The 25109-nt window shown below is 41.8% G+C and overlaps 2 protein-coding genes across 7 annotated transcripts in view; both read left to right on the forward strand.

The window, feature by feature from the left end:
• Positions 1-35: 35 nt before the first annotated feature.
• On the forward strand, positions 36-20641 carry LOC133900063 (urease). Of its 4 annotated transcripts, none has more exons than XM_062341159.1 (19): positions 36-252; positions 404-590; positions 1311-1384; positions 1970-2051; positions 2184-2289; positions 2497-2639; positions 3688-3798; positions 3933-4096; positions 4198-4573; positions 4662-4770; positions 5022-5161; positions 5455-5592; positions 5672-5763; positions 12166-12295; positions 12372-12530; positions 13282-13464; positions 17824-17958; positions 18775-18898; positions 20217-20364. In XM_062341159.1, exons 2-19 carry the CDS (start codon positions 465-467, stop codon positions 20222-20224), a joined length of 2400 nt encoding a protein of 799 aa, XP_062197143.1. In that variant the 5' UTR covers positions 36-252; positions 404-464; the 3' UTR covers positions 20225-20364. The 4 variants fall into 4 exon arrangements, with proteins under 4 accessions (XP_062197143.1, XP_062197142.1, XP_062197140.1 ...); XM_062341156.1 differs by having other exon boundaries at positions 40-252; positions 18827-18898; positions 20217-20641; XM_062341157.1 differs by having other exon boundaries at positions 42-252; positions 2006-2051; positions 18827-18898; positions 20217-20641.
• Positions 20642-21523: 882 nt separating this feature from the next.
• Positions 21524-25109, forward strand: part of LOC133900062 (protein NRT1/ PTR FAMILY 1.1-like) — a 66050-nt gene continuing 62464 nt past the window's right edge. The window contains exons 1-4 of one of the 3 annotated variants that reach the window (XR_009906495.1): positions 21524-22183; positions 24095-24215; positions 24336-24458; positions 24774-24940. Coding sequence is in view for 2 of the 3 variants with exons in the window: in XM_062341154.1 (XP_062197138.1) it covers positions 24899-24908 (10 nt within the window). In the remaining variant the exon portion in view is untranslated. Of the gene's footprint in view, positions 22184-22433; positions 24216-24335; positions 24459-24773; positions 24941-25109 lie in introns of those variants that run through there. The other 2 variants (XM_062341154.1, XM_062341153.1) reach the window with 2 other exon arrangements.

Consider the following 25109-nt stretch of genomic DNA (forward strand, 5'->3'; position numbering starts at 1 on the left):
CCCTAGATGGATCCCAAGTAGTTTATCCGGAGGGTTGTCCTGCGTGGGTGGGGCCCACGGTGACGGCAGAGCGGGGCGGCCGCATATTCCGTTGTCGTCATCCGAGGATCCAGCCAATCTGCTCTTTCCGGCGGAGGGCGGACCCGGCGTACCAATCCGAGGCGGCGACGACTTCTCCCTCTCCTTCTCTCTCGCTTTATTACCCTTTCGTGTCCAACTGAGTCGCAGTGCTCCGCCGTCGACCTTCCCCAGGTAACCCACGACTCCCTTCCCAGTTCCCATTCTTGTAGATGAATCCGAGTTCAGAGTCCAAACAGGCCAGCCGAAACTGAATCACGCGTGGTTCTTGGCGCGAATCGCGGTCGACTGTTACACGCGCGGCTCGCTCGTTGTATTCCTGCAGATTCTGTGTTTCGCAGCGTGAGGAGAAGAGAACTGAGGAGAGGCAGCGTGAGTGAGGAGGGATGAGGCTGGCGCCGAGGGAAGCGGAGAAGTTGGCGCTGCACAATGCCGGGTTCCTGGCGCAGAAGCGCCTCGCCCGGGGGCTTCGCCTCAACTACACGGAGGCCGTCGCGCTCATCGCCGTGCAGGTGAGTAAGGATCGGACAACGCCATCCCCAACCGGCTCCGATCCGTTTCTTCTGCTCTGCTCAAAACGAGACATGTTTTCATTTAATACAGAGTCAACGTGGGATCGTGATAGGCGGAGACATAATTTCGGTGAATACAGAATTAACGTGGAATCTTGATATGTGTGAGGAAATCTTTCCTTCGGATAGGGGTACATACGCTAGGAGGAAATAATATGCTTATGATGCGCAAAATTATTCTCTGTACTCGAACACTGCTACACTCGCCAGTTGGTGGTTCGATCCCTGTTTTTTTTGGGAATTCCTACTACTTGTCCCTCTTCTCTGTAATGAAAGCTCTTCTTATGAAAAACCGTAGTGGATTTTGTTAGCTGCAGCGTGCATACTGCGGTTTAGTTACTTTTATGGAAGCAGCATGTAGTCAAGGACTTGTCCTACAAAGCGATTCAGAGACAAACCCCTTTCTGCTACGTGTCTGTTCAGATTCTAGGTACTCTTTTTGTTTCTTCTGCAGAGCTATGCCCAATGCCCTCAAGGAGTAAGGGCAATGATCTTTCCTGAAGAAGCTACGCAGTGGGGACAGTTCCTGTGTAAAGGAAAAATGCTACCTAGATTTAGTCACTGTTACTAAGTATTGCAGATTTTGTGGCCAGAAGTCCACTTTTGTCACCATTTTCAGGTAACGTGGTAGAATTAAGTCAGTCTGTTTCCCTGACACAGATGTTGGAGTTCGTTCGAGATGGAGACAAAACTGTAGCGAACCTGATGGACTTGGGGAAACACCTGTTGGGCAGGTAGGTTTGTACGCTCAGTGTAGTAACATATCTTTTTGATGTCATATTCAAAATGCTCACTGTCCTGCTTCATGCTTATCTGACATATGCAGCATAAACATTTGGAATTGCCTCTCTCAGATGTTAAATAGAGGTTTCTGGCTTGAGTAATTTTTAAACTTTGAACCCCCCAGGCTTTTGAAGTTAGTTTACTGGCTGCAAATATTTTCACTGAAGCCAACTTTACCACAGATAAATTAGTTTATATTGAATGCAATAAAATGCTTAAACACTTCTTCACCACTGAAGAATAGCTTGATGAATAATCTATGTGAGAGCCGGGGACCACCTGCTGAGTTCCTGGTTGAATTCATACTTGCTCAATTTCTTCCTGTACGAAAGATTGTTCTGGGCTATGGTAGTTTTGCTGATCTTATATCCTTTATCTGTGCCTTCTTCTGACAATGAATGCATCATTGATTAGTTATCATGCTGACCTTCAGCCAAAAAAAAAGTAGTATGCCACACTGCAATTCAGTTATAGTCCTTATCTTGTACTTGTGAGTTGTGACTACTTTTTTCTCATTGTGATATGCTTGCTGCTAGGTCTGATAGTATTGCTTTTTATTCCTTACCTACCAGGAGACAAGTTCTTCCAGCTGTTCCATACCTTTTAAACACTGTACAGGTTATTCTTTGCTCCAACTGAATGACAAATTATCATTTTTATAGATCCCAGAACATCTGTTTGCTTGACTATCATGTTTGTTCTTAAGAAATTTCCAAAAAGTATTGTCTCAATTCTCACCATTTTATCTAGGTTGAAGGGACATTTGTGGATGGAACAAAACTTATTACTGTACATGACCCTATTTCTTCTGATGATGGAAATTTGGAGCTAGCACTGCATGGTTCTTTTCTCCCAGGTTGTCAATGTGGATCAGCTTAACTGGTTCAATTATAGACGTTTACATTTTTCTTTGAACTATATTCTTATAAATTCTTAAAACAATGAACTTCTGGAGTTAGTGGAGATCTACCTGTTCCATAGAGTCTCTAGTGTTTTCATATTTCCATTGCTCAAGTTTGACTAGTGGAAAGAGTAACTGTACAAAATTATTCAACTGTTGCAGTACCTTCACTTGAAAAGTTTTCCACGAGTGATGTCATAGACTCTCCTGGTGAGATACATTACAGCTCTGGTCACATAATCCTCAACCTTCATCGCAGGGCTTTAACTCTGAAGGTTGTTAACAAGGCTGACAGGCCCGTTCAGGTGAGTACTTCTGTATGCTTTTGTTTATTCCCCAGTAGAAAACTAAAAAATACATCTATCAATTTGTCTTTTCTATCAAAATGAAAAAAAATTAATTATATTTTTAATTGAATTTTGAAAGACGGAGGTTGTCTCCAACTAATTTCCAAAATGGCACCCCAAATGTCATCACTTTTTTCAGTGTGACTGCTTGAATTTTGTCATTTAACGGCATCACCCCTGTCTAATGTTTTAGCAGTCAACGCACTTGTAGCATGACAAGGTGGTGAATTGGCAGCCATATAATAATGTTGTTAGTTGTTACTAAGTTATTTATATCACCACCAAAGATTGTTAGTATTTGTCTTGTTATGCCATGCTAGATTGAATGTATAGGAGTGTTTAGAGTAGCTACATCATAGGTGATGGAATTTAACATTATGGTTTGGCTCATATGTCCATTTTGAAAAAGAAATTTGAAGAGTGCTAGTTCTTTGAACGTTTTGCTAAAACTGATTCTTCAATATGAAAAGATTAAATTTCACAAAACTACAACTATTTGCACCTAACTATCACAAAACTACAATTTCTGGAACGAGTTTCACAAAACTACATGTACTTGTGCCCTAGTAACACAAAACTACAACTATTTTGTGTTACTAGGGCAACAAGTATTTATAGTTTTGTGAAACTCGTTTCAGAAGTTGTAGTTTTGTGATAATTAGGTGCAAAAAATAGTTGTAGTTTTATGAAATTTACTCATATGAAAATTAATACTTACAGGGAATGATTCGTCTCTCGTGTTGCAATTGTCTAATGCTGTCCTCTTCCCTTGAGACAATTAAAAAATTTATTGGCCTTGTGCCTTGTAATAAACTTTTACATTAATTTCTCCTGATGTGGTTATGATCCAACTGCCCATTGGGCTGCAATGTAGATATCACGTTTAATAAGTTCAATTCGCATGGAATTACACCTTCACTCACTATTTATTGAAGGTATAAGCCCTTTTAAATTTTGGCGCTACTTCAATCTTCAAGAGAAATTCCAAACTGTGTTGACTTTGCAGATTGGGAGCCATTACCACTTTATAGAGGCCAATCCTTACCTAGTTTTTGATAGAAAAAAAGCCTATGGCATGAGACTGAATATACCTGCTGGAACAGCTGTTCGGTTTGAGGTACTCTTATTCTATCCATGAATTTCGCAATTTTTGCATTAGTAAAACTATGATTATGTTTCATGTATTTGGGCTCCTGCTCAGCTCCATTTTTATAATCCTCCAGAATCTGATATCTTATTTATTTGTTTCAGCCCGGGGATGCAAAAAGTGTTACGCTTGTAAGCATCAGTGGTCATAAAGTAATCAGAGGTGGAAATGGCATTGCTGATGGGGCTGTTGACAGTTCACAGCTTAATGAGGTGATGCAGATGGTTACTACAAATGGTTTTGGACATGAAGATTATCCAGATTCAAGGTTTTTTTCTTTCCATTTTACTGGTGACAGAAGACAAAGTTGATGCGCTGTGTTTATTTTAGTCTACACCCTAAATGCTTATCTTTTAAGTTTGGTTGCAGGGAAGGCATTATTGGCGATGGTCCATTCGACTATACTGTTGATCATGAGAAGTATGCGAGCATATATGGACCTACCACTGGTGATAAGATTAGGCTCGGCGATACCGATCTTTTTGCTGAGATTGAAAAGGACTTCGCTATTTATGGTGATGAGTGCATATTTGGTGGTGGAAAAGTTCTACGTGATGGAATGGGACAGGCCACAGGGTACCCAGCATCTTCCTGCCTAGATACAGTAATTACAAATGCTGTCGTGATCGACTATACCGGAATATACAAGGCTGATATTGGTATAAAAGAAGGAATTATTGATGCTATTGGGAAGGCTGGAAACCCTGATATCATGGATGGTGTGCATAGCAACATGATTGTGGGGGTAACTAATTCTTTCCTGGATGTTTTTATGTTAATTTACTAAAGAAATGGAGTAAAATTTAAAAATTTCTAGCTCAAATTGATTGCAGGTCAATACTGAAGTTATTGCTTCTGAAGGCATGATTGTAACTGCTGGAGGCATTGATTGCCATGTTCACTTCATTTGCCCTCAGTTGGCAGAAGAGGCAATTGCAAGCGGTTAGGCTTCTTAGACTACTACTAGAGATTAGGGACAACCGATTACCCTTCTCTGGACTACCTTGATTAGTTATAGCATCTCGCAAAGAATGGGTGCTGACACTCCAGGCTGAGCTTGGATTATTGCCCATTAAACGTTTGATTCTTGAAAAGCATTAATGACACATAATGTTCAAATGGCTTGTGTGTCTTTATATCCAGATAAGTCAGTGATAATGAGAACTCTAAGTTATCTCTACATTTGTTTGTAGGCATCACAACATTGGTGGGTGGTGGAACAGGACCAGCACATGGAACTTGTGCCACAACATGCACCCCGGCACCATCTCATATGAAACTAATGTTGCAGTCCACTGATCAGTTACCAATCAACATGGGATTCACAGGCAAGGTATATATTTTGTATGCAATGAACATTCTTAACAGTTGGTATTCCTATTAGTTATCTTTATGTCACATAAGAGACAACATTGATGACTGTCATCCCAATATCTTGTTATTAAAAAGAATGTTATTGTAGTGACTGGACTGCTACCAACAATTTCCTAGTTGATTTAGTAAAATATCACATTTATTTCTTAGATTGTAGCATGTTGGCCCAAGACTGGAAAATAAGTACAGGAAGTGTTTCTCTATCATTGTTCACAATCTGATTTTTCATGTTGTTCTCGCGTAATTGTACAGGGAAATACTACAAAACCTGATGGATTGGCTGAGATCGTTAAGGCAGGAGCAATGGGATTAAAGCTGCACGAGGATTGGGGAAGTACGCCAGCTGCAATAGATAACTGTTTATCTGTTGCAGAAGCTTTTGACATCCAGGTAAACTGTTTGATGTTATCATCTTTTCAAGCCGGTATACATTTATACATTTATTGTGATGCTTATCTAATTTTGACAGGTCAATATCCACACAGATACCTTAAATGAATCAGGTTGTGTGGAGCATACAATCGCAGCTTTTAAAGATAGAGCCATACATACATATCACAGGTATGCAATATACTTCATTAAAGTGCAATATTTTATTTCTATTTATATAGGTTGGTATGCACCTAAAAAGCTCCTTTTGTGATGTCATGGAAAATGACCCTGAAGTTAATATTTTCTTTTAAATTTCAAAATTTTATTGGAAATGTGACTACAACATTGCCAAAGAACGTGCTCTAACTAAGTTCAAAATCAAGTTAGGTGAAAAGGAATATGAAGGAAAAAAATAATATCCTTATATTATATATTTTTCCCAAATGTATAATTTTCTGGTCACGAACTTGGACCATGGAATTTAGATATATGTATTTTTCTACTTTGACTTTTTTTTTGTACATAATAGTTTGTGGGCACTCTGCCGGTAGTGTGACATCCGGTCCAATTTGGATTGAGTCTATGAGTGGCCCATGAATGTATGAGTACACATGTTTAGTACCACCTTGCTAGTTGAGCAAGGGTAGAACCAACTTATAAAGCCACTAGAGTCCATGCCACCAACTCTGGGTTAACTTTTGTACGGGAAGCGAGGTCAAAAGCGTAAGTGGGTTGGTGTGAGTGTGTGGTCCATCCAATGTATAAGTGGGTCTAAGCTGGTTTGGATTCTAGGCTGAGACAACTGGTATCAGAGCTAATCCTCGCGATTACATGGGCGTGTGCGGGCTAGGGGCTCGGGCATATGGAGCATGGAGTGTGTGGGTTCTGAGTGGTCATACGGCATGGCATGTGCCGGCATTGATGCACAGACGTGTGCTAAGAGGGAACGTTCCTAGTCATTAGTCCGACGAGAACGTCAGGTCCTTGGGGGGGGGGGGGGTTGTATGTGACATCCAGCCCAATTTGGATTGAAGAGGGAACATTCCTGGTCATTAGTCCGACGAGGATGTCGGGTCCTTTGAGAGGGGGGGGGGGTTGTATGTGACATCCAACCCAATTTGGATTTAACCCATGAGTGTATGAGTACACATGTTTAGTACCACCTTGCTAGTTGAGTAAGGGTTGAATCAACTTATAAGGCCACTATAGTTCATGCCACCAATCTCGGGTTAACTTTTTTATAGTAAGCGAGGACGAAAGCGTAAGCGGGTTGGTGGAGTGTATGGTTTGCCCGGTGTGTGGGTAGGTGATGCGCGTTTGCCCGATCTTCTGAAGGTAATATGATAGATCGATTAGTGGAGCTTCGACATTGATGATCCAAAGACTCCGATTAGAACAGATCAAGAACCATCGCAACCACTACACCACGCTCTTGCAAGTGTTCTTATCATACACAACAATTGGCACAACCGGTGGCTGGTTCGTGATACCTTATCGGGTGTGCGTGAGGTAGTTGCAAGGAGAGAAACTATTCTGATCGAAAGGTGTAGTTTGGACAGACAATATTTAGTAGCAAGGAATAGTAATAATTGAAATCAGACTAGCAAACCTGAATAAAAGTCCACAATATTTGTCACAGTTGCTGACCCTAACACGTTTCTAGAACTAGCTCAAGCAAGCTGAAAACTATAACAGACACCAGCACAATGGAACAAAATTCGCACAAACTGATTCATTTTTTTTTTGAAATCCTCTCTTCTTTTATTTTTGCACTATTTGCTTCTTGCTTTTTTTTCGAATGTGACACAAATTCAAAACTCTTCTACTGTCTTTTCTAAGACCAGCAAGGTATGTGGGTCACAAACTTTTTTTTCGGAGAGTAGGGGTATAAAGGTAATAAAAAGATACTCTCTCTGAACTCTGGCTACCTCTGTTTCGGCTATGGTGGTCGGATCCGAGAAGGTGGTCGACTCCGACTAAGTGGTCGGATCCGAGAAGGTGGGTGGAATGACTGGTCGGATAATGAGTGGATGGTCGGAGTGACTGGTCGGACCCCGAGTGATTGGTCGGAGTGACTGGTCGGACCTTGAGTGGTTGGTCGGAGAGACTGGTGGGTGGTCGGAGTGACTGGTCGGGACCCGAGGGATGGTCGGAGTGACTGGTCGGGACCCCGAGTGGGACACAAACTCGGCTATAGCAGACTAGGCAAGCCCAATAACTCGACGACTAAATTAGCGAAGACTCGACGCTAGAAACTAGAACACGATGATCGGACTAGCAACAAGACACCGACGATAGACTCAAACTCAAAAATACGAAAACTGAAAATAGAATTGCGAAAGGCACAAAGTGGTTTGGACAGCGAAAAACTAAGATCTAAATCCTTTTTTTTTGGGTAATTTTTTGGACTCTGGGTAAAGGAACCCGACGAAACAAAAGGGATAACTGAGATTACCTAACGGGCAACCGAGGCTTTGATACCACTTGATGCCCGTTTGCCCGATCTTCCGAAGGTAATATAATAGGTCGATTAGTGGAGTTTCGATGTGGATGATCTAAAGGCTCCGATCAGAACAGATTAAGAACACTCACAATCACTACACCACTACTTCGTAGTTATCAACCGTGTCAAGACGCGGTTGATCTCGCCAAGAAGGCTTTTCTTGCAAGCGAATTGAGAACACAAGCAAGAATCGGTAGATGCAATCTGGATATTACTAATTACCAATGAACCACTCGAGTTTAAGGTTCAACAAACCGATAAACGGCGAAACTGTATTAAACAGAATAATCTAAGCTAAACTTAAGCCTAAACTACGATGGCTACTGTGTATATATAGGAGGCATGAGGAGGTCGACTTAGGGTTGTGAAACCGTGGAAAGAAGCGTGCACAACCTGGACTCCGACTCCGACACGATTACAAAACCTAACAGGGTTCAAAACGGTGACGCATCACCTTATTCACTTGACTCTGACTAAACTATAAGGAATATTTCGTCAATCTCATATCCATTGGAAAGGGCTCGTCGTAAGTTTTTCAGATTGTCCAAGATTGACTAAAACGAACTTTGTATGTGAGAGTTATGCCCGTTTTACTGACGTGTTGTCCTGGAACTCGACCACGACCACGACTTCGACCACGACCACGACCACGACTAGAGCTCAGCCTTGAGTCCGAGTACACTTGGCCTTCGAGTGATGACGTCTAGGAGGGGTTGTGATGCTTCTCCCATATTCCTAAAAATAACACAAAATTTAGTAGTACTCTATTCTTTTATGAAGAAAGTATAAACAATAAGGGGAGAATTCACCTTGTGTATATCCGAGGGAGCCGTACCCTTATCAGTAGGCCTAAACTAGTTTGGACTCTAGGCTGTTCCAGGTAGTGCAGGCGTATGTAAGTTTTAGTGACAACAGCCTATCAACTATAGGTCATGGAGAAAAAGTCAAATCCATTAATACTGTATAAAGAAAATTGGCAACATCCAGATGATAAATTCAATTCTATGAGATACGCTCCATTTTCCTAACTAAGACAATTGCACTAGTTATACAGTGTTAGGGTAAACACCGTCGGGAGGATAGCCAGGCGGCGTCGGTTGCTAGGGGAGGGATTGGACTGTAGATTGAGAAGACTTAGAACATTGAGGGAGACATAGGAGAAGTGGACTGGGAACTAGATTGATTTCTCTTCTTGCCTGATTTCTCTTCTTGCCTTCTTTGATCTAGATGCAATGCCACATATATATAGCCGGCTAGCTTGCCTATAGAGTTTTAATTCAAATCTAACTCTTAACTTATCTCAAATCTTATCTCTAACTCTTATCTAATTTAAACTAATAGATCTCTAATGTTATCTCTAACCAAATCTGATCAAACTAGCAAACCAATCTAACTAACCCTATCACTAACCAATCTAACCACGCGAACATTACCGCGGGTGAACAGTGATTCATGCACCCCCTCCTTGTAATACAGCTCGTTGACAAGCTGTGGTGGCAGCCATAGCGGTATCCTTTTGCAGCCCTGTCGACTGCGTGCAGCCTTGTGCGTAGCCATCAACAAGCGGCTTTCGCTAAGCCATGCCACTCCTCCCTGCATGCTCGCACAACACCATCCACACCTGCGATCGAAGGAGCGAGCGTACACGGGTGCTAAGCTGGTGAACACTTGTGTGGCCCTGTCATTGGTGATGTCGTAGGTGACGTTGGAGATGCAGTACGTGCACTCACGTTGAAGCAACGCAGCCAATGGAGGCAACGATGCAGCATGCTTTGCTAGTTTCTTCTCCTTGGCCACGATCTTCTTCTTTGTTGGGAGGGTTGCCGCCGGTGAAGGAGCCTTTACATTGGATGACGAGCCGCTTTGCAGTGTGGCCGGCTAACGTGCATTGTCCAGCTGGCCACTGCCAACTGCGAAGACATAGTGGCCAACTGTGAAGACATGGCGCCCATCTACTATGCTAATTCACCCATCTACTGTTGCATGCTTTTTAGCTGCTTGGCCACCACCTTGGCTAAGGTGTCCACGGCCTGAGTAGCAGAGCCCTCGCCAAACTCGGAACTCAGAAAGATTGTTGTCGGGGAAGGTGCTGGTATTGGTTGCATGTGATGGATCTCCAACAGGCAACAACCGACGTAGATGTAGTTCCCGTGCAGTGCGCTGTGAGCTCGACCTGAGTCGTGTGCTGACCGGAACCGGACAAGCGCCTCCATATGTGTTGCCACCATGAACAACTGCACCTCCTCAACGCCATATGGGTTGAAGACCTAGTGAAGCACTTCCTCGGTCACTGGGTATAGCAAGTAGCTCATCGTGACGCAAAGAACACCGGATTCGGATCCTGGCATCTCTGATACCAAATGTTAGGGTAAACACCGTCGGGAGGATAGCCGGGCGGCGTCGGCTGCTAGGGGAGGGATTGAACTATAGATTGAAGAGACTTAAAATATTGGAGGAGATATGCACAAGCAGCTTCGGGTGATACTGTTTTGTTTGGAAGGACATTTGGGATTTTGGATGCTTGAGTATCACTTCTCCGCAACTATTTTCTTTTGCAAAGGAGCCAAATTGTTCAGCCTCCAAATTCATGCATCTGTTGCCGGACATTGCTCAGCTTTTTCATTTGCCTCTTTCGGTAATGGCTTCTTCTCAATTAGTAGAGCTACTTGATCTTCTCCAGAGTTGGCATTGGCAGATGGACAATCTTGACAAATGGATTTACATTTGGGTTACTGGTGATTTTTTTTCTTCTAAATGAGTTTATGAACATTTGCTGGGAGTAACTGATTGTGCTCTCCCCTTTCGCTGGATATGGAAAACCTGTTGTCAACCAAAGCATAAAGTTTTTTTCTGGCTCCTTCTGAATGATCGACTCAACACAAGAAACCTCCTTCGCTGTAAGCGTTTTGATACTCCGTCAGTTCTCTGTGTCTTATGTTCGTTGGCTATTGAGGAGTCGGTAAAGCATCTCTTTTTTTGCTGTCCTTTTGCCCAACTTTGTTGGACATCCCTTCATCTTTTTTGGGATCACTCGTTGCTTCTGGTGCAAATGGTACAAGAGCAGAGACGTCATTTTCCCTTTGGTTGCTACATGGAGATTGTGGTTATTGCTTGCTAGTGCATTTGGACTCATCGCAATGGTATTATTTTTGATGGTGAAGCTCTCTGTTTTGTTTTATGGAAAAGAGAGTTCCAATCTGTTTTCTCTCTTACCTTGTTCAGAGCCAGAACATCTGTTAAAAATGCTATGAATGCTTGGCTGGCTAGCTTGTAACTTTTCTCTTCTTTTGTTTTATTTTTTCTTGTTTGTAAAACTTTTGGTTTTACTTATTAAATCACAGTAGGGGATTCCCCTCCTGTTTTCGGTCAAAAAAAAAAATATTGGAGGAGATGTAAGAGAAGGGCACTAGGAACTAGATTAATTTCTCTTCTTGCCTTCTTTGATCTAGGCGCAATGCCACACATATGTAGCCGGCTAGCTAGCCTACAGAATCCTAATTCAAATCTAACTCTAACTTATCTCTAATATTATCTCTAACTCTTATCTGATTTAAACTAACAAATCTCTAATCTTATCTCTAACCAAACCTGATTCAAACTAGCAAACCAATCTAATTGACCCTATCGCTAACCAATCTAACCGTGTGATACATTACACCGCATGAACAGTTTCCATCACCTAACATACAGTGTAATGCCTTAGTCCATTAGTGGTGTATTGGTTTTAGTCCATGTGGATTATTGTAGTGTGGTGGTGGGATTACTTGCAACTTTAGATTTTAGATAGGTCGGGGCAGTATATAATCCTTTGTGTTCCAAAAGTAGCACCTCTATGTTCACCCTTTTACACCAAGCAAGGATGAAAGTGTAATGAGGTGTTGTGCATATTTGGGCCCACCTGCGTAGGGGACTGTGCTATAAGCTGATTTTGATTGGGGGATGTTACATATATACCTTTTTTTGTCTTGTGTACAATTTCTCTCTTTTAGTTAGTTTATCTTTCTTATTTCAATGTTAGCATGCAATAGGTGTTAGGTTACTAAATTGTATTTATTAATTTTATCATGTTCTTATTGTCTTATAAACAGCGAAGGTGCAGGTGGTGGTCATGCTCCAGACATCATTAAAGTATGTGGGGTGAAAAATGTGTTGCCCTCTTCAACGAATCCGACACGACCATTTACTTCAAACACTGTAGATGAGCACCTCGATATGCTGGTAATCAATTTCTCATATCAATGCTATGGATGTTAGTTTGCAAATCTGGTCATCATCTACTATGGTTGTACTGCAGATGGTCTGTCATCACCTTGATAAAAACATCCCAGAAGATGTAGCATTTGCTGAGTCTAGAATTCGAGCAGAAACAATTGCTGCTGAGGATATCTTGCACGACATGGGAGCAATCAGTATCATATCGTCTGATTCGCAGGCTATGGGGCGCATTGGAGAGGTCTGCCACATGCATATCCTAAATTTTCAAACGGCCACCACTAATTAGCTACGTAGTGCAAAATTGAAAAACACTTGCAGGTTTGAGTGAAATTAGCTTCTTATTAGTTAGTAAACACTTGTTAGTCACAAAACACTTGCAGTTATCACATGGCTACCACTAATTAGCTACTTACTGGTTTGTGTCAGAATTTCCTGTCCTTAGGAGTTTGAGTGAAATAGTTTCATTTCATCTTATCATTTGAATATCATCTCATTATTTACTCTTGACTGCATTTATTAGAGTCCGTTCATTAGAGCATACCATATTGGTTTCTAGTTTATCTTGTAAATCACATGTTGAAGCAACTAGGTAGTATTTGCAATTTCTGTAATACCAAAAGTTTCAGGGAAGACAGTATTGAATTATTTCAGATCTTTTGCTTGTGCAGTCCCAAAAAACTTAAAAAGGCATTTCACTTTTATATTCCTTGCTTTCTATGTTTGGTGTCCAAGCATATTTACTTGAAGGCTTGTTTTCTAGGGGTTGGCCTCTGCCTTTGAGCTTACGTAGATGAGATAATCCTGTTAATTTTTTAATTAAATTTGAGAGTCTGCTTTCTCGGAGTAATCATGATGAAACAAAAGTTGTTTGTAGAGGCTTGAACTTATGCATCTAGATGGAGTAAGCTCCTCTGACAATGAGCTGGTTTCAAACCTACATCTAGTTTACTTGTATGCAACTATTGAAAGTTGAAGCGTATGCTTTTTAGGTGATTACCAGGACATGGCAAACTGCAAATAAGATGAAAGTCCAGAGAGGTTGGTTACCTGAATATGGTGACTCTGGTGCTGCCAAGGACAACGACAACTTCCGAATAAGAAGATACGTAGCAAAATACACCATAAATCCTGCTATAGTAAATGGGTTTTCAGACTTTGTTGGTTCTGTTGAGGTATGTATCACTTGACCACTGCAAATATTTCTTCTATGTATTATGTTCCTAGTCAATGGACAACTGAAGTTAGATAATGTAAGATTATTTTTTTCATGTACCGCAAAATTATGCACGTAAATGAAATAGAATTGTCTGCTTATCTTAATATACGTAATATAACCTGAAGATAACATTCTTTAATATACCCCGTTCAAAAAATATAAGGCGCGCTTTATTTTGGAAAAGTCAAACTTTGTATATTTTAACTAACAAGTAATTAAATTATAAGTATGTTCAGTATATAAAAATTGTACAACTAGATTCATATTTCAACATACTTTCATACTATATTGGTTTTGTAGGTATAAACGATATATTTTGTGAGTAAACAATGGTCAAATTCTAATTTTGAAGACCGGGCCACAATAAAATACACCTTGTATTCTTGGACGGAGGGAGTACTAAATAGACTTGTGCAATGTAGAAAATTGACTTCCATATAAAAAAATGTAAATAGCTTGTTGTATAAGTTTTTCTTGTAGTTTTATTAGAGCCTTTTTTCCAGCAATGTGTATTGTTCCTGTTGCTCCTTAAATGTTATTTTGGTTCAGGATCTCAACAATTGAACAGAGACACTTTTAATAATTAATCCTCGTTCGATATGTATCTGTAGTAGGCGCTTATTTGTAGAGGGAGGACAGCGGAGATCGTAGTTGAAGGAGGTCGTAGGGCGGGGTTGGATATCCTTCTTACGCCTCGAGTGGCTAGCTGCAAGGAGGAGGGAGAGGGGGTGGTGTGCGACGGTGCTGGTGGCGTCGGTACTGTTCACGTCGGTGAACAGTACCTGTGAGTGGAGAGGGAGAAAGATAAGAGATGCAATCTCTTCCTTTTTAATGTCCAAATGATACAATACCTCTCTTTATATAGAGAGGACCTATCCTGACTACCAAACAAACTATGATCTCCTTCCTAATTTAAATTCAAACTATTTCTTAACTACAAATAAACTATTCCTATTCAAAAGATATTTATTTCCTAATTTGAAGATAACTTCTTGATGACTTGATCTCGACGATTTGGCAGCGGCGGCAGCCAGCCCTAGGGCTCCCGTGCCTTCCACGTGCGTTGGAGATCGGCGGTAGCCCTAGCCTTGGCTGTTGCTGTCTCCCTACTGGGCCGGCCGAACAGGCCCCCATGGGCCTGACCCATGACGTGTTCGCCATTGTTTTCCAGTGCGTCCTCGCGCTGGACGTCCATGCTCCAGCCTGTCTTGTCCTCCTGGCGTGGTGATGAAGAATTATCCCGAAGCCACACCCTGGAGTGCAATTCGCCCAACACCAGTGCATTGGTGAGGTTGCGGATGGTGTGGTCGATGCATAGGGTGAACTCATAGGACACATTGCTGATGTAGCCACGAAGAGTGAAACTCTGAGACGTTGGGCGCTTGGTGTTCTCCATCATGGCACGGGTGCCAGGCACATCCACCAAGTAGTGCCAGATGCCCACATGGTGGTAGAGCTCGCCTGCCAGTGGAGGAGAATCGAAGAGCTGGTGACAGAGAGCGGCACTAGGCAAAAGTCACGTCCAAGCTGAAGAGGACGTGTCTATCGAAGTCGAGCAGCTAACAGTCTAACGTGGCATCTCTTGAAGAAGCAAGACGGACTTCGAAAAAACACGATGGGTGCCCACATAGGAAGGCATATGAACGCCCACAATGAAGTGATGAACGAGGACCTCATTGTCCGAGTCAAGGAGGGTATGTACTAGACAGCGAAGAAGTGATGACAAAGCAGGCATGTAGAGGCAATGGTCAAACGACATGACATCGTTGATCACTACCCAAGCTGGTGCGGCCTCCTTCTGTCGTATGCGTGCCCTGAGGCCGGCTAGCTCCGGGTCGACCTGGACCGTGCGACGGACCTCATCGAGAAGATCCGAGTGTTTTGAGAGAACCTCCGTGGTTGTTGCTGAAGTACGGTTGCCGCCAGTCTGGAGAACAAGCCTGTGCGGCCACCCGATGGTGCTAAGGAGGAAGCAGGCAAGGCCAACACAGATGCTGGCGACTGTAGTGCAGGGATAGGCGCCGCCCAAAATGGTGCCTGAGGAGGTGGAGGTGAAGTAGTGTCGATGCTGAGGAAACAAACAATCTAGTTGCTGCGACGGAAACTCATCTCCAAGCGAGCGAAGTCTCAAAGGATAGGACCCAGGCTGCAAAGCCATGGAATCCCAGGATGATGTCGGTGTCGCTCGTCAAAGGGAAGGTGTAGCCGTCGATGGAGAAGACCTCCCGCTCAATGACAAGCGGTAGGTCGCGGCTGAGGCCACGACTGATGATGCGATCACCAGTGCTGACGGTAATCCACATCTGAATACGGCGCAGTGGTAGCCCCAATCGAAGTACGAGGGACTAGTCTATTATGTTGTGTGTCGCGCCGGTATCTACAAGAATGTGGAGTCCGCCCTCATGCAGGGTTGCCAAGAGCTACATGGTGCGGCCACATGTGAGACGATCCTCCTGATCGTTCCTCATCATCATTAGGGATGTCGCGCCCTCATCCTCTACGTCCGTGTCGCTGTCGATGAGTTCCAGGAGGAACAAGTGCTTGCATTTGTGCCCCTTGGAGAACTACTCGTCGTAGTTGAAGTACATATTGAGTCGGTGGCACTCCGCCATATCCTCGGATGTGAGCTTCTTGAAGACCCTAGGGTTAGCACCTCCAGCTTGAGGTGCATCAAGTGTGACCCTAGGCTTCAGTCATCGTTGTTCCCCTGGCCCTAACCATCGAGGATGTAGAGCGTGAAGATGGACGGGTAGCGAACTTGGATGTCGTCGAATGTTGCCCGGCCTCAACCATGACATGGGCACGCCTCTCATAGGCACGTGCCAAACTCATGGCCTCCTCTATGTCCTTGGGCTCCTGGAGTTCTATGTCTGTTTTTAGGGGCTCTATCAATCCTGCAGTCTAGATGTTTACCTATATTATTTTATCCAAGTTCCTTGCACTCATCTACGGAACCCGTCTTCCCCAGGGCAGCAAGCTCGCCCAATGGATTATGGCGTGTCGGAGGGCTGAAGCGGATGTTGACGAGATGAGAGAAAGACTCCCATGTGAGAGGGTCGTAGTCCTTGGACAGGCGCATGTACCACTGTGGTGCAACGCCTATCATGTGGAAAGAGGCCAGCCAAACCCTCTCCACATCCGGAGTGTGTTGCCCGACGAAGAAGTGCTCACATCTGTTGAGTCATGGGAGCGAGTCGTCCTTGCTGTTGAAGGTGGGGAACGACAACTTGTGGTACTTAGGTACCGTGAAGTCGTAGCGGGATGGTCGTCCGTCAAGTGCCATAGTGGAGAAAGAAGCTGGGATAGGCATCCCGGATGATGGCGGAATGACGGACGTGGACAAGCCGGGGAGGATGGCGTCGATCATGTCCGTGGAAGAGTTGTCGTCAGGCACCCCCAAGGAGGCAGCCACGGCCACACGGGTAGCACGCCTGGCTGTTGCCATGCGTGCGACCTCGACCTCCTTTCGAGCGACAGCCTCGCGTGCCGCGGAGGTGTTGTCGATAGTCGCCTTGTCTTTGTCGCTGTTCATGAGGCGCTCCTCTTGGCGTTCTATGAGGAGTTGCAAGTCTTTGATCATGGCTGTCAAGTCGTGAAGGTCCTTTCACGCCCCCTCGAGTGCTTTCGTTACAAACTTGTTGAAATCCTGATCACCAACACTGTCAGAACCCATGGTCTCTGATACCAGATATAGTGGACACTTATTTGTAGAGAGAGGATAGCGGAGATTGTAGTCGAAGGAGTTCGTAGGGTGGTGCGCCCCTGAGTGGCCGGTTGCAAGGAGGAGGGAGAGGAGGCGGCGTGCGATGGTGCTGGTGGCGTCGGTATTGTTCACGCTGGTGAACAGTAACTGTGAGTGGAGAGGGAGAAAGATAAGAGATGCAATATCTTCTTTCTTAATTTTCAAAGGATACAATACCTTTCTTTACATAAAGAGGACCTATCTTGACTACCAAGCAAACTATGATCTCCTTCCTAATTTAAATCCAAACTATTCTTTAACTATAGATAAACTCAAAAGATATTTATTTCCTAATTTGAAGATAACTTTGGCAGCAGCGGCAGCCGTCCCTAGGGCTCCCACGCCTTCCACATGCGGTGGAGATCGGAAGCAGCCCTAGCCTTGGCTGTTGCCGCCTCCCTGCTAGGCAGGCTGAACAGGCCCCCATGGGCCTGACCCATGACAGTATCATTAGTATTATATCCAGTGAAATTATAGCTAAGCATTTCCTCTATTAATATCTCCATTCAATGACTAACTGATCCTTAGTTTTCCTCAATTCTTAATATTTATATTCCTACTTATTTTCAACAGGTGGGAAAATTAGCTGACCTTGTTCTATGGAAACCTTCTTTCTTTGGTGCGAAACCAGAACTAGTTATAAAGGGTGGTGCAATAGCATGGGCTAATATGGGTGATCCGAATGCTAGCATTCCGACGCCAGAACCTGTATGAATTTCTTTCTGTAATATACTTTAGTTTACTTCTATCAATGTCTCCATTTAGCATACATGTAAATAGCTAACTTTCTATTTGTTACCAAGAAGTTACAATGATTGCCAGTTTTGGCCAAATATGTCTAATTAGCTCAATTATTTCCGTTCAATAAGCAATTAGAATGAGTAGTCGTGGATTTTATACGGACAATACCATTAATATCTTGCCAATACAGAAGTGATGCACATATGTTAATTCAAATGAATTGTGGAGATACTCTATCCGAATTGTTTACAATGTTTGATTCATATTCATGTCAAGCATATTTTAATTCATATTCTTATTGATTTAAACAATACGAAAATGAGCATGGTTTGAGCAGAACTCAATACTTATTTGATCCATTTCACTCCTAGCAAAGCATCCACTGATGTTGGTGCAATAAAAACATTACTGTGTCTCCAATTGAAATTCATAGAAAAATATGCTCGTTTTCTTTTATCCCCACCTCTATTATGAGAGCTAGACACCTATATTTGGGTTTGGAAGTCCAACATACTCATGATATGCCTGACTTCCTTTCAATTGCCGAGCTTTTTCTGTGTGTAAATTGCCCAGGTACCTACCTCTAGGTATAGTTTTGCAAATTCCCACCCATGTTTAAATATTTGGAAATTTGCTGTTCACACAAAATATCAGTTGGTAAATTCATCCTGGTTTGCAAAATTATGACAGTATTAGCGATGAAAGTAAACTGCAAATTTTTTAACTATAGGTGAAAACCAAAATGTGCAGCTCAGTTTCTCACAATCTCCCTGTTTTGTCCAGTTTCCCTTGTCGAAAATCTTAAAGTGCAGAAAGATGCATTCACTTGTTTCAGGTTATGATGCGACCTATGTTTGGTGCATTTGGAAAGGCTGGGAGTTCCAACTCGATTGCATTTGTGAGCAAGGTTAGATCAACTTAATTGTTCTAGTACAGTTTGGATGAACAGTAATGTTCAGTACCAGTTTCAATAAAAGAAAATTTGATATGTTTTGACTTTTCGAGGTCCAAGAGATAACTTATAGATATTTAATCACGAATTATTTATTTGAAGAAGGTTACAAATCAATAACATTATGGTAGTAATTTGGATGACTACCATTTTTTATATGTGGAATCTAGATATTTATAATGATATCTTTAGTCAAAAGAAAATTAGTTTGAAATGAATTTTGATAACTAGTTTGGCCAGAACATTTTATGTCCAATCTAGATTTTCTTAACTTTGCATTTCAGGGTGATCCCTTTTATTGACTGGATGTAGTAGAATATGTTAGGAATAACAACTTGTATTTAATGATCACCTTGGGGGCAATATATAGAGTACAAGAGGAAAATCCTAGACTAGGAGATTACCATAATACTGTTAACAGAATACATGTATACAACTACAGTATGTGAAGAGATCCACCATGTTCCACCAATATTATGTTCATGATGTGTCTCTGAATCTGAAGTTCTAAGTAGTAAATAAATGTTGAAGGAAACATATGAGGTGCAATCAGGTTCTGCCGTGCAATCAAGCTTCGGTTTGGGCACCAAATGAGCATTAAAAACTAAAGGACTGACCAAGGCGACTATAGGGATGAGAAAAAGTTATAGAAGTTTCAAGCTCAAATCCACACTATGTTAAGAGTTACGAACATGAAAACTAAAAGGAAAAAAAACGAAATTTAACTATTCAAATCAAACATATTTTTCCCGTCTAACACATTTTGAGTCTGAAGATAAAATTTTGAAGGGTGCTACAGCTCAGCGTAGACTACATCATCGTTTTTTTCCTTAATTTTTTCATGTTAATTGGTTGTCCAAACCGAAATCCTATTGCACTAATACACAATTAACCCTGATTGCACTTGATATGTTGCCTTTGTATTTGTGGGCAAAGGCTCAGGCAACTGCAACAGATCTAATGAGCAGCCTTGCTGCTGCCTGCCCTATCTATTTTCAGTGAAGATGATTATTTTTTTCTTGTTTTTGGAAAAGGCATCAATAAAGATACATATGACTACAGAAAACCTGTTGCACACAAGGATTAAAAACCCAGAAACATGGAATATACCGGGGGTGGTACCGAAAACCGGCTGGTTACAGATGGTATACCAGCCAAATTTGCCATCCGAATTTGTACATAGATGGCAAAGAACTGAAAAATGTTAATTTGGTCTAACGATCTACTCTTGACAATCAAATGACCCATTGCTCAATTTCTCGCTTGATGATAGGCTGCTAAGGAAGCTGGTGTTGCAATGGAGTACAAACTAGAAAAGAGGGTCGAAGCTGTTACTGGTGTTCGCGGTTTGACAAAGCTAGACATGAAGCTCAATGACGCACTTCCAAAAATAGACGTCGATCCTGAAACCTACACGGTCACTGCAGATGGAGAGGTTTTGATATGTGAACCAGCACCCAGAGTACCATTGTCTCGGAACTACTTCCTATTTTAGAAAACCGTTCAGCAATTCTTCAAGGTGATGCGACAAAACTAGTTTTGATTCTGATACATGCATCTTTATTATTATTTGTGGTTAGCATGTGTACATGCTCATTCTGTAACGTACTCTTTTGTTGCGGAATGCTTTCTGTATAATTCTTCAACGAATAAAATTGTGGGTAGTTGAACATTTTGCCCACTGGAACCATATCAGCATTTCGTTGGGTTATGCTTGATAAATGAGAAGCTCATTCATGATACAAACACACTTGTCAACTGCGCATACACGTAAGTTTTAGGTGTGGTTAAAAGATCAAAGCAAGTTATACATAGGACTGAGAAGGCAGATGGTGAACTCCCATGGTAGGGCCCACGGTGTAAAACTTAGGGTCAACACAAAATGTCTATACCGCCCCTTGGAATTGGAGATAAATGTCAAGTTGAGGCCATACTCTAAGATTTCTTCAGAGGTAACCATTGTAAAAATTATCAATGTATAGGGGTTGGGTGGGATGGGACTCCTCCCGCACACAGGGCATCTGTAGTTTTACGAGGACAGATGGTGAGGTTGAAGAGGAGTTTGGCGGAGAACCAGAAAAGAGGTTCCAACAATTAAATCCCAACTTGGGATACTCTAGGCCGTGACTGGCTATATATGCACCGTTTAATTTGTTATTACACTGTGAATGATGTTGTTCAACAAGTGAAGCATCATATTTTGCTGGCTTAATGCAAGGTTGGAGCGGTAAGATTTTTTTAGAATACATTTTTTAAATAAAAAACTACAGTTATGACCAACTTTAAAATCCAGCTCATAAAACTACAAAACTTTCCCATATTATTATTGAACTACACTTTTATTTTAGTTCTGACACCACCTAACATTACCTGTGGGCTATAAATAGGGATCCTGAAACATTGAGGATGTATAAATCTGAATATCAGTGTAGGTTATTAGCAGGACACGTTTCAATAATTGAAGAAAAATATAGTATAATCTCTGTTACTTAAAACTTTTGTAAAATTCCTACCGTCGTGTCGACTGCCTCTGATTTCTCCGCCTTGGTCTGCCTCCCGATTTCTCCACTCCGCATTTCGCTTCTACTCCTCATTCCGCGTTTGGTCCCCATCCCCTCCCCCCGATTCCTCTCCATAACCGGGCCCAGGTCTCTCCTCCTTCAATCCCCATCCCAGAAACCGTCCTCCTCCTCGACCTCATCCACGTCGTCACCCGCATAGCTACGTTGTCCTCCTCCTCGACCTCATCCGCTCCGCCCGCACCGACGCGCGCCCCAGCCGGGCCGTCCTCCTCCACGACCTCCTCCGCGCTGCCGCCCGCACGCGCCCTCGACCTCCTTTGCTCCATGTACAAGGACGGGGCCAGATGGCAGCAGCCTCGTCCCTGACCCTGACGCAGCATCCTCTTCAACAGGCCCGCAGTCGACATCATTGGCGGTGACATCTTGAGGGAGAGGGACGACCTGGACTGACTTGGTTCATTCTTTTCTATCACACATTGGCAAGATTATTCTGTATTTGTGTCTTGTGCGTTGTTTCATGCTCAAACTTGGATCTTTGTTCCTTTTTTAAATTTACTAGAGAGTTTTCTTTTTTGTTTGTCTGTGCAGTATCACTTAAGCAAAGTTGAAGTGAATTTTGTAGTTCTGCTAATATGAAGTTCTAGCACTGCTTCACAGAGAATAAGCCTCAAAATGGCCCAACGACCCAATAATCGTCTTTAGCATCCTACGAAATCAGGTACTGCCATCAGGTCTAGAACATGCATGAGTTATGTGCTTGTAATTTCACTGCGATCTTAGCTTCACTAGATGAGGCTATGGCTTGATCACCCTCACCTTGTTGTAAGCAGATGTGGTGTGTGGAGTGACACATGACGAAACTCGTGCTTTATATATATATATAATATAGATATATATATATATATATAGTTATATAGATATATATATATATATATAGTTATATAGTTATATATATATATATATATATATATATATATATATATATAGTTATATAGTTATATATTATCTCACCTTGCACAGTTGATCATAGTAATATGGTATCTCATATTATTGTAGACCAACCCCACGATGCTGCATAGGAAGGTCAGCAGTAATTCTTAGTTAAATTTCATTAAGAAACAGCTATTTTTTTAATTCTCACATAACTCAGTTCTTGAGCCAATTTGCAATATTCTTAGGAAGTATTGCCTAGGTTTGGTTCATAGGTCATATCTTTCACCTGATCATAAGGTGTAATGGAACCATTTAGAGTACATACGTACTGGGATGTATACACATGACCTATGCAAATTGTTGTATGTGGGAGAAAAAACAGATAACTTTCTTTGATGTAAGCATGTATCTTTATCCACTGTTTTTTTGCTGCACTTTGGCAATCACTGATGTTCATTTATGTTCTCAATTTAAGAACTCTTAATCTGAGCGTATTAAGAGAGATTCATTGTGTGCTAATTTATAGTAGAGACGGTTGGTAGACTAGTGAGAGACTGCAAATTGGCCGATGGTGTGTAGAAAAATAATCAAATCAAATTGTTTATTCTACTATTCTGTTTGATATTTCGATTGTGAAGTGCATTTAAGTACTTCCGCGTTTCTATTTGAGTGGATGCTAAGAATACTACTCCCACAAAATATAAAATATATGAGATTAGCATTTGGTGTATAAATGCCACTTCCGATGAGATTTTCCTTTTAGGATTTTGAGTGCTAAGCGCTTGGGCCTGGAATTTTGGATTTGTTCACTTAGATTGACCGCCTGTTGTTGCTGATGGTTTTGGATTCTTCTGTTTTACTAATCTTGGTCAACCAAAGATGAAAAGGTTACCCATATGCACTATAGTTCTGATACTCATACATATAATATATGGTCAACCAAAGATGAAAGGGTTGGTACACAGTCCTTCAAAATTTAAAGATCAATCTCTTCCTTTTGCTTCTGATTCATTTTCTTGACTGACTTGGTTGAAGGCAGAACAAGTATTTAACTTTCTGAAGTATTGATTAAGCATTCCTAGAGATTTCCCTGTGACCTCAGTAGAGAATCTTTGATCCCGGGCTGTTTTCTGCCAAATGATGCATAATAACATTAATGTCCCTTTCTGCGCAAACAAGTAAATTATATAACATGAGATCAGATTATACCAAATAATAAACACCTGGAAAATATTGGTCGTTACAATTTGTTCGTCTTCTTTGTTTTCCTCAATAACATTTTTTGCACTGTTGTTTTCACCCTCCACAGTTGTGAAATTTTGGTTGTACAGCATGAAATTTTAGCTCCGAATTCAGGTAGCAATTGATTGGTTGGCTGCTTTTTTGAAGGGATACACAGTCTGGCTCCTTCTAATCTGGTCTGAAAGCAAAACCTTGAAAGCTTTGTTACCTCAATCTTTTCATGCTTCCTTAAGGACATGCAATCATGGTTTTCATTCCTGCAACCATATATTCAAATTGGTCATTTTCTTTCAACTTAGAAATATATAGATCTGATGTTTGGTATTTTGATCTTCTCATCACAGTTGATCTCCTTTTTGTTTGCTGGGTTCTGCAAAACACACATATTGTCGGAGTTCTAATTCTTGAATGGGAAAGCCATAGATTTATAGACAGAATGTGCTTCTTTATTCAGCTTTTCAGGTTAAGCACCACTAACGAAATTACCTGGACAAGAAAATCTGAACATCAATGCAACCTGCGTTGTTATTTGCCATGGATCTCCACTGAAAATATCTGCTAAAAAAAACTTACATGTAAGAACCTTGTAATCTTGTATAACAAATCATAGAGCTGTGTGAAATGATCCTTTACATACCTTCAGTGTTGTGTTGTCTAAGAGCAAATTGATGCTGATTTTTTTTCCTCTATGCAAGATTTGGTTGCTGAGGAGGTGGTGGCGTACTGCCCGTGCTACTAATGAGGAGGTGGCTTACTGCCCGTGCTGCTGAGGAGGAGGTGGCTTACTGCCTGTGCAGCTCTCGCTCCTTCCGCTAACGGTAGCCCGCACCCTTTCTTCTCTTCTTCTAGCTTTCACCCCTCCTAGACGCATGATTTCGCTTAGTTCTGATCTATTAGCAACATCTTAGTTATTGCTATATGTATGATGGCTGCGATATGGTAGTAGTAAAAAGTCAATCGCATGGATATATGAACTTGTGTATTAGTAGAGACTTCACTGATTTCATTGGGAATATTGGTGATTACTGGACAAAGTGAAACAACATGATCCCAATTTTGCTGTCCTTTCAATTATCTTATAGCACATGTTCTATTTGGCTCATGTTCCTTAGCTTATGTTATGGCATGATCAGGTTGTGACGAGATCATTCAGTCGCACCGCCTCAATCCAATCTGTCATACCCAGAAGACGATCTTGGCGTCCTGTAGGGACGAGCTCCGTGCCTCTGGGTTCTGGTTTGAGAACGAGTGGGCCAAGATGATCATAGGTATTGCCGCCCTACTTGATAATTTAGCCCAGGTCAGTAGCTGATTGCGAGAAATTAGAAAAGCTGCCTGAAAATTCTGTTTAAATTTCTTGGTAGTGTTTAGTGTTTGCAATTATGTTGTGATTGTCTTTTACATTGTCATTGGCAAGAAATGAGTGGAGCAGTAGTTTTCCATCTTGTTCGGCAAATGATCTCACTTTG

The sequence above is a fragment of the Phragmites australis genome, chromosome 19, assembly GCF_958298935.1.
Source record: "Phragmites australis chromosome 19, lpPhrAust1.1, whole genome shotgun sequence".
Lineage (NCBI taxonomy): Eukaryota > Viridiplantae > Streptophyta > Magnoliopsida > Poales > Poaceae > Phragmites > Phragmites australis.

Bases quoted from the DNA above. Each gene is read 5' to 3' on its own strand.
- LOC133900063 (XM_062341156.1), top strand. From the start codon at position 465: ATGAGGCTGGCGCCGAGGGAAGCGGAGAAGTTGGCGCTGCACAATGCC. The intron at 2,290-2,496 runs GTTGTCAATGTG...CAACTGTTGCAG, and splicing joins GCATGGTTCTTTTCTCCCAG to TACCTTCACTTGAAAAGTTT. The intron at 13,465-17,823 runs GTATGTATCACT...TATTTTCAACAG, and splicing joins ACTTTGTTGGTTCTGTTGAG to GTGGGAAAATTAGCTGACCT.